General features: G+C 36.1%; 1 protein-coding gene across 1 annotated transcript; it reads right to left on the bottom strand.

The window, feature by feature from the left end:
* Nucleotides 1-12,572, bottom strand: Bmcp (bmcp). Its single transcript, XM_053752477.2, has 7 exons — nt 12,254-12,572; nt 11,748-11,895; nt 7,633-7,837; nt 6,474-6,731; nt 5,510-5,599; nt 2,803-2,972; nt 1-2,110 (listed from the first exon to the last, which is right to left on the bottom strand). The coding sequence occupies exons 1-6, from the start codon at nt 12,315-12,317 to the stop codon at nt 2,853-2,855; spliced, it is 885 nt and encodes a 294-aa protein (XP_053608452.1). The 5' UTR covers nt 12,318-12,572; the 3' UTR covers nt 1-2,110; nt 2,803-2,852.
* Nucleotides 12,573-12,644: the final 72 nt, after the last annotated feature.

Here is a 12,644-nt window from a genome sequence, read left to right on the forward strand (position 1 = left end):
TTTTCTGATTCACTCTGTATTGATATATTTTGAACTATATTTTGGGGCTTCATAGTAACTTTTCCTGCTTTCTTAATATCATTTATTTGAGGACTTGAGACTTTTTTAGTTTTTGGTGCTGATTTTTTTGTTTTAGACTTTTTATTGTCTTTGTGGGGCTTTAATTCTGAAATAGTTTTTTTCAGAACTTCATTTTCTGCTGTTAATTCTATTATTTTATTCGAAGCACGATCCAATTCATTCGTGAGCTGCGATATTTTATGTTTAAGAGAAGTGATTTGATCATCTTCTTCGCTGTCTGATAACTGAGGTATACTGCTAGTGGTGACACTCAATGCAGCATTACAGGCAGTGGACGTTGACGGCTGCATCAAATTACTGTTTTCAAATATAGATAAATCTAGGTAGACCGGACTACTTTTGTCCGCCCCTCGCTGTACTGTCACGCCGTCAAAAGAAGCGCGTACTGGTGTATTTGTATTATCGATTTTGGGCTGTTTGCTTTTACATACAACGCACTGCCAAGTATTTTTGAGTTCTTTAGTCATTATTTTGTAAAATCGAACTTCCGGAACATTGGCACAAATAAGGTCGTAATATTCCATGCAAATGCTGCATTGTAAATACCGTTCATCAACAATAACGCCTTTACAGCCACTACAATTCTTTGTATCAGACATTTTTTATTACCTTAGTACAGAGGTAGCGATAGTTAACGTCGCTAAAATCTGCGTCTCGTGGTACACGGGCGGTCGTGGCTCAGCTGAGCGATGCGATGCAATGATTCATCAAGCGGCGACTCTGCGGGTTGTCGTAGGTCAGGGATTCCAACAGTTATTTTGTAAAATTTAAACTGTTTTGTTGATTTCTTCTTTAACTGTTCACTTTTCCATTAAAGTTACATTAAAATATTGATGATCTTATTCTTATATTCACGTATTTCACATAAAAAACTAGAAATGTATGCAAATTACACACTTAAACAATTAAATTCTACGCAGCGGTTAGCTTATTATGCTTGCCTCTTGCCTGGCAACGAACGTTAAAGCAATACTACAGGGGATAAGTCTTTGTATGTACTTGTTTTCGTGCAATAAATTTGTTACAGACGAACAAAAAATATGTGAAACGCCTAAACCGACTTCCATGTGTGATGTGTTTTGATACCTATATAGTCAACAAAAACGTTTCTTGTCAAATGTATTTATTTTTACTTTTAATTGTACATAACAAAGCATAGTTGACACATTTGTATTGCACACTACAGATAATGCCTGCTTTGGTATAATTAATACCACTTTTGAACTACTTACAAACTAAATTGCACTATTCTTAAACATACAAACACAGTTTAGTCAAAAATGAGAGACTCGCCCTGATATTCATAAACACATAAAACATACTTTTAAAAAGTATGTTTCGTTACTATCGCACTATATAAAATTTGACATTGACAGAACGAGACAAAACTTTAGCTTTGAGTATGCTTTATCTTTTTAATTAATTTTAATATAAAGTGTTATTACTTTTTGGGGACGTCTGTGCGTGCACAGACGGGTAATCAGTCCTCGCATACTGAGACCATTTCACCCAGAATATGAAGGGTTAGTAAATAACAAGAAAATATATTACTTTTAACATGCATTAGTCGTCCATATATCAATATGGACGAAAGATAAAGTTATAAAATATCAATTTGGAAACACAACTTTTATCATATTCAAAATGTTTGCTTTTCAAGACACATCGAGCTCAAACTGATGGATGCAATAACATCGCGAGGGAACCTGCTCACTGGTCGACTAGTTTACTAGTGTATACGAGTCTACTGCCCCTAGATGGCGCCGTAATAGGGTCGAAATTGTAATAAATTGATGTGATGTGTTGTGTGCATTAATGCCAATCTGTTGGAGACCGAGATTTCTTGCAAGATAACTCGCAAGAAAGATCGATAACTTGCAAGATTATAGACCAAATTAAAGGAAATCGTTTGTGGCAACCCTACACGACCGTTGGTAAGAATTGACACGTGTCTGCAATTTTAGAGTCCAACATCAAAGCTCCAACATCCAAGATGGATGTTCTCTTGTTTAAATCTCCCAGCTGCCATCTGAAATTAAACAACCAAATGTAACTGATCATAAGAAATAACTACATTGAAAATACATCCCTTGTCCCCAAAATTTACACGTTTTAAACATTCGCAAATCAGCTATTAACAACCGAGCGTCTGCCTCAGCGGGCACCAGAGATATAACCACGTACCTTTACGTGCGCGTGTAATATCTGTACATAATTTATATTAAGACTAACATTACGATCTGATATTATAAAGTGCGGCAGTGACAAAACATAATTTAGCTCGGAAGTATAATTTAACTGTTTAAGGGCAGTTGATTTAACAGTTTAGTGCACCGAGCGCCACCATCATATATTTATAAATTTCTTTTAAATAAAAGCAAATGTTACAAATCTTGCTTGCGTGGACAAATTATGCTACGCTATTTAAAGGACTTAATTAAAAAATAATATAGTTTTCTATTGTACAATATGTAGTCACAATTTACTGAACGGACTTTAGTGGCTACCGTTTGCCGTTTAGTAGATTGTGGCAACTGTGTCCGATATAAAACAACAATACTTTTTAATGCAGTCCTTTATATAGCATAATGAGTCCGAGACAGATATTTAAAATTTGCCTCTGTTTAAAAGAAATTCATAAAAACATGACGGTGGCGCCAGTGTGCGCTACACACGGTACAGTCTCAATGAATAAAGAGTATAAAAATAAATGTTTCTCACGTAGAGCAGTGGCAATGACAGCAATGAGGTCGTAGCACGCCAGCCCTCGTTCAGTACATATGTTTGAGCCGCTCGTAGGTGACGAAGAAGATGATGTTCCAGGGCCCCATCCGCAGCCACGTCGGGATGAAACCCTTGTATAGAGCTGGGAAACCTTCATTGCGGACAGTCTGCGAATACAACAATCATTTGAATAAAAAAAAAACGGGTAATAAAAAAAAACTAATGCACTCCGGGAGTGCCGGCAGAAGTGAAAAATTGAATATTAACGTTGTGCTTTTTTGTCGTCTCATTAATTTTCGATCTGTGGGCGAAGTGCGGATTTGCATTTCACGTCTCGCCATCGAATCGATTCGAAGTGAAACGCAGCGACCAATCACATTCGCCCTCAGGTCACGTGTCCTGCCTGACGCGAGTTTAACATTTTTTACCCATCACAAAAAGTGCACAACGCCGCTATACAAGTTTTCACTTCAAAGAAGACGTAGTTTTCTATTTGTCAGTTTTATGCCGGCTACACGTCGCCCAACTCAGACAACTACCAAACAAAAAATCGACCGGGAAAGTACTTCTGAATTGGCTATTCGATTGGGAAAAAAATACAATGTGGTATATACATACATATACAGTGATCATTAATCAATCATTAACCACAGGAGTTGTGCCGAGATGCTGGAAGGAAGCTATTGTGACTCCTTTGCCTAAAATCAATATCCCTTCCGATTTTAAGGACCTCAGAGCGATCAGCATATTACCATTTCTTTCGAAAATCTTGGAGAAAGCAGTTTCATCTCAACTTACACACTACGTCGAAAATAATGATATTCTTCCTACACTGCAGTCCGGGTTTCGACAGGGCCGCGGAACTATAACAGCACTGATTGATGTAGTGGATAATATCATAGGCGAGAGAGACAGAGGTCGCGGAACGATCCTCTCACTACTGGACTATTCGCGCGCATTTGACTGTTTGAGCATCTCTCTTTTACTTGCCAAACTTTCTTATTATGGGTGTGATTCTGGCGCACTTGCATGGTTCGAGAGCTATCTTACCGCTCGTCATCAATATGTGCAAATTAAAAAAAGTGATGGTACTGCCGTGGACTCTGACTCTAAATCTTTGGAGCGTGGGGTACCACAAGGGTCGATATTGGGACCTTTACTTTTTATTATTTACTGCGCTGATCTACCCTCAGCAATAAAAAGTTGTAAGTTTCATTTTTACGCTGACGATGTCCAATTGTATATTAGCACTCCTTCTAACAATATATCACAGACAGTCAATCAGATGAATGAGGATCTAGCTAGCATTTCAGATTGGTCTAAACGTAATGCACTTGTTCTGAATCCGGAGAAGTCTAAATTTATGATACTTGGTAGTAGATGGCAAATATCTCAGATTGTGAATGCGTGTCCCACCGTGTCTATTGATGGTCAGTCTCTTGAAAGAGTAGAGGAGGCTAGAAACTTGGGTTTAATTATTGATGGTGAGCTGAAATTTGGGAAACATTTGTTGGGCTTGGCTAAGAATTGTTTCTATCATCTCAGTATTCTTTACAAAATACGCGATCAGCTGTCGGTTAGGTCGCGGGAGATTGTCTGCGAGTCGCTGGTGCTCTCCAGGCTTAACTATGGTGACCTCGTATATGGTCCTCGTCTTACGGAGAAAGCAAAACGTCTACTCCAAAGAGTGCAGAACGCATGTATACGGTTTATTTACAATGTCCCTCCGCGAAATCATATTACACCCTATTTAAACAAAGCGTCTGCACTCAATATGGAAGCTCGTAGACAGTTGCATCTCGCTAGTTTACTTTTCGGCATTTTGAAGTTCAACAAACCTGAGTATCTCTATGACAAATTAATATTCATGTCTCGGCGTCGTGCTAGATTGGCACGCCCTGTTCTTTCTATGCCAGCACACAGGACTTCAGCATTTGCGGGGAGTTTTAGGTACGCGGCAACAAAGTGTTGGAATAATATTCCACCACCGCTGAGATGCATACAGTCTAAATTTACTTTTAAATTAAAATTAAAATCACATTTATTAGAAAAACAAATTCTTGATTCTTCCCACCACCGCTTTACTTGTCGCGTGCATAAAGCGCCCTCCCGTAAAAAGTAGTCACAAATTGCCATTTGCGTTACCACTGCTTTTTATTTTCCAATTAATATATTTAATGATATTATTTATGTAATTTGCATTTTATTCCCATTTTGACATTAATTTCTATTTTTAATTTTTTAATTTTTTATTTTATCAAATCTGTATGTTAATTTGCGCATGGTCGCGTCATCGCTCAATGGCGACGGCTGAAAATCAGCGTTGCTCCATTGGAGTAACATGTGCTGAGCTGTAGCCTATTTGTGCTTCTGTGGCACACATTTGCATGTACTTTTAGATATAAGTTAGCTTAGTGAGTTTTTATGTACCCTTTTCTGTTTTGTATAATGTATGTGTGATACAGTTGAACAAATAAATGATTTATCTATCTATCTATCTATATTACGCTTCAGAGTAACGTGATTACGATTCAGAGTTACGATTAAATGTCGCTTTAGTTGATCAGTTTTATTGATTACGAGAACATTAAAGTATCTTAGTAATGCTTTTTGACTCCAAGATCCGACACGTGACGTCACAATACGTTACTGTCATACAAGCTCCATTTATTTATTTATTTATTTTAGTTAGGCTGTTTGTTACCTGTAGGAAACAGTCCGTGGTGCCTTTGTATATCCTTTCATTGGGTTTCGCGACGTGATTCTTCACTTTCCTCTGTTGCATTAACCGCGTCTGAAAGAGAGAAACATTGATTGACAATCGTCTTGGCGCAAAATGCCTTTTTCTCACAATGTCCTTTCTCAAAATATCATTTTCTCAAAATGTCCATTTCTCATAATGTCTTTTTGTCATAATGTCCTCATCTCATAATGTCATTTAGTCAAAATGTCCTTTACTCAAAATGTCCTTTTAAAAAAAACTGTTTTAATCAGTTGCTTATCTAAATTATCATCGAAAATACACAAGGACATTTTGAGAAAAGGACATTATGAGAAAAATACATTGTGAGAAAAGGACATTATGAGAAAAATACATTGTGAGAAAAGGACATTTTGCACCAAGACGGATACAATTATGAATGGTAAACATAAGCATATTGTACTCCACAACGTTATTCGAAAAGTGATAATAATAATGAGTTCTTAAATATTTAGTTAAGAAATATATTATAAATTATGACTTTTGTTTTTTTTTTTCTTTTTTTTTTTGATAGTTTAGGTTAACTGTGTAATTATTTCACAAAGTTCTTTGGCATCTTTGTAAATTCTCTTCGGAAATGTCTTTTAGGGTCCGGTCTTCTATAAAAGTAAACTACAATAATAAAAATCTTTTCATCCAGGGTCCATATTATCTTTATTCCTGACAATTACTACGAAACAAGTTTATTTGTTAGACAAATTAAAAACCCCCGACTTTCAATATTAATTTCGCCACAACTTTCACGAAACATCGCTAAGAACACTCGGGATAAAATTATCTATGACATATGAAAAAAAACTAAACGAAAATCGGTTCATCCGTTTGGGATCTACGACACCACAGACAGACACGTCAAACTTATAACACCCCTCTTTTCGCGTCGCGGGTTAAAAAACACAAGACTCACCCGGATAACGTCCAGAGGCGTGCTGGCCACTGCGCTCCCCAAACTGGCCAACAGGCTGGACGCGAAGTGGTTGAGGGGCGTATCCCCGAGCGCGGGCAGCAGCCGGCGCTTGCAGGCGTCGTACGCGGGCAGCTCCACGGCCGCGATCACGCCCGCGCGCTGCGACGTGGCCGTCGCGCCGCGCCACAGCCCGCGCGCGCCCTCCACGCGGTAGATGTCCACGAAACAACGGACCAGCTTGCGTTTCTCGTCGCCCACCTTATGTGTCCGATTGTCACGTGGAGAAAATCAATTAACGATACGTTCTTGATTGTAACTTGGAAAACATCAATTGACGATGTTAAGGAATAAAGAAAATATAAATATACATATATTAGTACAAATCAGACAAATTAAGCTAGCCCCAAAGCAAGTTCGAGATTTGTGTTACGGGATACTAACTCAACGATACTATATTTTATAACAAATACATATATAGATAAACATCCAAGACCCGGGTCAAATAGAAAAAGATCATTTTCCATCATGAGACCGGGGATCGAACCCAGGACCTCTCGGTTCAGTGGCAAGAACTTTACCACTGCGCCACGGAGGTCGTCTATATATGACACGACAATCTTGGATTCTTAACGCTTTCCAGTGTGATTGGTCAACTTTCTTTTTTATATACCACTAGCAGCCCGTCCCGACTTCGTTCGGGTAAAAACACAATAAATTATACACCTGAACCTTCCTCAGGAATCACACTATCTATTGGTGAAAAGCGCATGAAAATCCGTGCTGTTGTTTTTGTTTATACAAATTGACATACAGACGCGGCAGAGAACTTTTATAATATGTATTTAAGGAACAAGCACGCGTGTTGAAAATTTAAAGTCCTCTTGGCTGGCAACACTGCGTGTTATTCAATGAAATCAATCTTGACCTGTATTTTATATTGCCATAGCAAAAAATATAGTTCGTTAAAATCCGTTTTGTACTCTTTAAAGTTAAACTGTAACCCTAATCATTATACTTTATATACCGATACTCCCACAGGGACGAAGCCAATAATTTAACAGTACACGGATCTGAACTCAGTAACGCCACCTATCAGCAATGTATTAGTAAATATGTGTAGTAAAACAACTAGGAAACTGGCGCCATCTATGTTCCTTACCTGCATCCTGACTTTGAGGACATCAGTCGGGTTGGCGATGGCACTGGACAGGCCGCCGGAGAACGCCGCGCAGAAGGTGTTCGTGACCAAATGCTCTTTGGAGCCGCCATCAGCCCTGTACTTGCTGAATACATCCTTCAGTGAATAATAAGTACCGAACTTGATGGTCCCGTACGTGGCTTGCCGGAGCACTGCTGGCCAGATTCTGGAGAATTAGATTAGAAATAAGTAAAAAGTATGTAATATGGTTGAAGCTCTGGTGGAGTAATGGTTAGGACGCCCGCCTGTAGATCGAAAGGTCCCAGGTTCGAATCCTACTCGTACCACACGAGTTTGTATACCAATCTGACTCATATAAGAGTGTAAATCTTTAAAATTTGAAGATTCAGCTGTGACTTTTAGACCGGCCGCTAGCCTGACGTCACTTTGAGAAAGGAAAGGAAATTTTGGGATTATATACATAGTCTAATTAGACTATATATAATAATATTTTTTATGAATAACAAGGATAGACTAATTAGTCTATCCTTGTTATTCATAAAAAAATATTTATCATACATTAATGATGAATGCTGATTAATATGATGCTAATGAGATGCTAAAGTATCTTTTGTCTCGTACTAGCAATGCCAAATTTTGTAAAGTGCGACAATGACAAATCATACTTTAACGTGAACTGTACTTTATCTGTTTTATGAATAAACTCCAATAGTAGGTGAAACTATAACCATTCTCGTATAATAGTAACTATTATGTCAGTAAGTACTGTTATTTTTTGTTTGCGGAAAATAATTACATAGTTACATGTGGACTGTAACACAGCCAGTTCTGCGATTCAACCTTGACTTTGGATGTTACAACCGCATCGAGTTCAATAACAGTTGTGTAATGTCGTAATTTAAATAACGGAGACGTCACTGCCATCCACAAAAATAAGTTTACATATAAATTAGTTTTACTTGCTACAGCATGTCATTCTGGCGTGTGGTTCCGCCCTACAACACCACCAGTCTCCATCGCCGCTCGTACAAAGCAACTAAGGAATGCATAGCCTAGGCTGTTGATAGGCAACAATAGCGATCCCGAGGAGAGTTAACTTAAGATTAGATCACAGCCGAAACTTCAATATATTTCAATATATATTATAAGTTTATTATATAATACATGCTTATTACCAATACATGAAGATTGGACACGTGAAGACTTAGTATATGTCCCACTACTGGGCCTAAAAGCCTCCTAACTATACTGACAAACGAATTTTTAAATCATGAAACATTCCTATAACGTACTTAATTAATTTCCTATGTGTAAGTTTTTTATTTACACAGTTATGTTGGAGACATAAATAAATAAATAAATTAATTAATTAATAAAATCGCGTGACGACATCTATACGACAGCCCTGCAATCAGTTTCTACGAGAACCCTGGGGTCAGAGATCAGCTCCATGTGTCAATAGAGATGTTAGAAGCTGCGATTACATTATTGTATGGATTATTCCTAAAAACAAACACTTACGTTCAAAGTACTTGATAATAATAATCGATTTGCGCTGATTAGACAATGAAAAAAAAATGCAAAGAGAAAAACATATACTTTGATCGTATAATAGTAATCATCATTGAGTGTCCCATCGAGATATATATCAGATTATTATTAATCAAAACGTTATTTTACGAAAGTATATAAAATTCCAGCATTAGAAGATTAAGCGTTATCTATAACGAACACACAGCACATTACTGTAATCTATTGTTATCTGTAGTATTAAAGTAAAGGTCGAACGATATCAAATATTATCACCGACTAATGGACGAGACCCCACGCGTCTCGTGACCGCATTACGAAAGTCCTGGTCATGTGTCGAACTATCATAGGGTACTACCGTGTGATAGTTCGACCAGGACTCGAGAAATAATAACAGAACGGCCATGACTGTGGCGCCGCTAACTGCGGGAATTATTTCGTAGCGCGGACCATACTGTGTTGGCGGAGGAAGAATAACCAGAAGATGTCGTGGTTGGACTTCCTAATCTTTCTTCTCTATCAAGCTAGCACTTGTTAGGCTTGCCCCTCGTGCTAAGATTGGTCAGGAATAGCTAGATCGACATTTGTTTCTTATGCAATAAATAAGTCAAACTTTTAAAAGTACCTATCATAGATAATAACCAAAAACAACATGTAAATCTATGTAAACATGATGGGAACTGAAAACATCATGAAATTAGTATGTACTCCGAGTATATACTAATTCCATAGACAATATTAATTCTAATACAGATTGTATGATAATCACAACATTCACTACGCAAAACATTTTGGCGACATTCCATACTGACATAATGACTAAAAATCTTGAAATAATAAAGATTTAGCATTTACAGTACTACATTAAAAGCCATTTTAGCAAACTACATAATCTGTGTCACGAAGTTAGTGGCCTCAAGCAGATTATTCTGTAATAAAACTATATACAGAATGGTAAAGTAGGTATTTTTGTAAATTTTTGGAACAACATTTTTACTTCTAAAAGCAGTTTCCCGTATTGATTTATTAATTAAAACAACAACTATAAAATCGTAGTGTGTCGTCTTTACCTTTGTTACAGTTATCATTAGTTTATATTATGCAATTAATATATTGCAATAGTAATAAACTACAGGAAATATAAATTAATGTGTTTATCATATTTTGCATAATACATATTATACCTACTTAGTCATTATTGGTTCTTGAGATATTTTTTGAAACATAATACTTATGACATTTCTATATCATCCCACATTTTACTGAATGTCAAATTGGTTGTAATACAACGAAAAAACACAAAATATCATCAAGTTTAAAGAGAAGTCACCTGCCGGCAACTTAGGTCGATTATGAGATTAGGTAACAATAACAATAAGTATACTGATTATCACAAAAAAATAGGAAAAAATCATTTATTTTTAAAACTTTACCGACACAACCAGTACACACGAAATGGAAGCGTGGCGTTTGGTTTATGTGAGCAAATCTATGTGACGCACTCATCCCATTGGGTTATCAGACTTCCTTATCTCATGTTAAATTATTATCAAATGTAAAAAAAAAGTAATGGACGAGTTAAAACCGCACTCGCAAAATACGGTTTCATAATTCCATGGACAAATTATTATACTCATCTTTTTAGTACATTCAAAAACAAGAAGCGAGCATGAATGAGTTTATCACAAACAGACAGGGGAGAACTTTGTATTATAATAAGTAAGGATTTACGAAATTTCCATACAAAATGAAAGCAAATATTATTATTTCTGCGACAGTTTGTTTACCATATTTATTACATCAATGTCGTCGCGTATTTCGCTCAATGATAACTCATCAGAGACAAATAAACACGTTGTGGAAAATAGACATTATTGTTTCATCAAAACAAGGACGTATTATTTTCTATTAAAGACGCAAATGGAAGGACTGCATCTTTTGAATCTTGCCCTTGAACATTGAGCCAAATAAACAGTTCATAATTTCATGTAAAATGTTGTAGAATCACTAGGTACTTTAAGGTTTGAGAACTTTGATCTCATTCACAAAAATTACAATGTTAATTCAAGTTTATCTAAAATGTGTTTTTTCTGTGTCATTTAATGAAAAGAGATCCTTATCATATATATTTACAGGCTTTTGCTCACGGCTTCGCCACACAGACACAATTTTCAGACAAAATTTCATTCCCCATTCATTTGGGGGTTGATTTTAGAAAAAAAAAGTATAGGCCTATGTTAGAATGTGAGTCTTTCACTAAATGCATACCAAATTTAATCAAAATCGGTCCAGCAGATTAGCCGTGAAAACAGAACAGACAAACAGATAGCCAGACTTTATTAATACTGAAAAATGTATGAAAGTTTGTAGAGTTATGCGACTTTATAACATTAATTTTACAATACAATATAAAAGTACATTATATAATTTCACAGTTTTATTTAACAATAAAATTGGAATATGTTGCTTTGTGTAATAAACACATTTCGGATATTTGTTTATTTAAAAGAACTAATATGCCTATGCACCAATAAAGATAATATATTTAACAGAAACAATGTATATGCTACAAAATAAATGCTCACCCGCAATACAAAGCTTTAATCCCTTCCTGCTGTGATGTTTTCACAAAGCAATCCACCATGCCAGTGTAACGAAGAGCCACATGCCGAGGATCAATCTTCTGACCCTGAATCTGGAGACGTGTCTTTGTTGTGTCAATAGGGAATGTCCCTGAAAGGTTATTATTGTCAATATTTAGCGTCTCTTTTCGCTGTACACTTGCACTCACCTGTATTTTACATTTATATGATACATTTTTAACTTGTAACTAGCAATAAAAAAAATAACAATCTTTAGATCATTTAGGTATTATGAGGTAATTATTATGATACAGGTATCAACAATTGTAATGACTGGACCACTGTGCAGTAAACGATGTTTTATTACTTGATAATTTAGTACATGGCATCAACTATACTTTAGAACATTTTATTAGTAAAGAACAATAATAAATAACCAGACTGGAACTTATTTATAGGTTACATTAAAAATGTACCAAGATCCAAGATAAATATAAAACTAGTCTTACCAAATTCTGCAACTATCGACGCCAAACCGCCGTAAATAAACGGTCTCCAATCTCTATCTCCCATTACTCAGATACGGACACTTTGAACTTTTATAAAAGAGTTACAAAAATGATGGAATCAATTAAAAGATTTCAGCGATTTTTCGATTGTATTGAATTTCTATTAATGAAAATTTTACACAAACGTCAAAAGTTATTTATTTATAAAATGAGACATTAGTAAAGTTATCGTAATATCACAAAATTAAATAAAAAGACAGACAGACATGCACCCACAGCGACTGCAGATGACATTACTACAATTTTTTATTTCAGCTTTTTTCTTTTTAAATCAACAAAAGCACAACATCAATTGCAGTCAACTTAGTTGAATGTCATTAGTGTGACACTA

This window comes from Plodia interpunctella, chromosome 1 (assembly GCF_027563975.2).
Source record: "Plodia interpunctella isolate USDA-ARS_2022_Savannah chromosome 1, ilPloInte3.2, whole genome shotgun sequence".
Classification (NCBI taxonomy): Eukaryota; Metazoa; Arthropoda; class Insecta; order Lepidoptera; family Pyralidae; genus Plodia; species Plodia interpunctella.

Excerpts from the sequence above, each read along its gene's own strand:
- Bmcp (XM_053752477.2), bottom strand. The coding sequence starts at position 12,317 with ATGGGAGATAGAGATTGGAGACCGTTTATTTACGGCGGTTTGGCGTCG. Across the intron at positions 7,838-11,747 it reads ATTAAAGCTTTGTATTGCGG|AATCTGGCCAGCAGTGCTCC; the intron begins GTGAGCATTTAT and ends CTAATTCTCCAG. Across the intron at positions 5,600-6,473 it reads CGCCTCTGGACGTTATCCGG|ACGCGGTTAATGCAACAGAG; the intron begins GTGAGTCTTGTG and ends TCTCTCTTTCAG.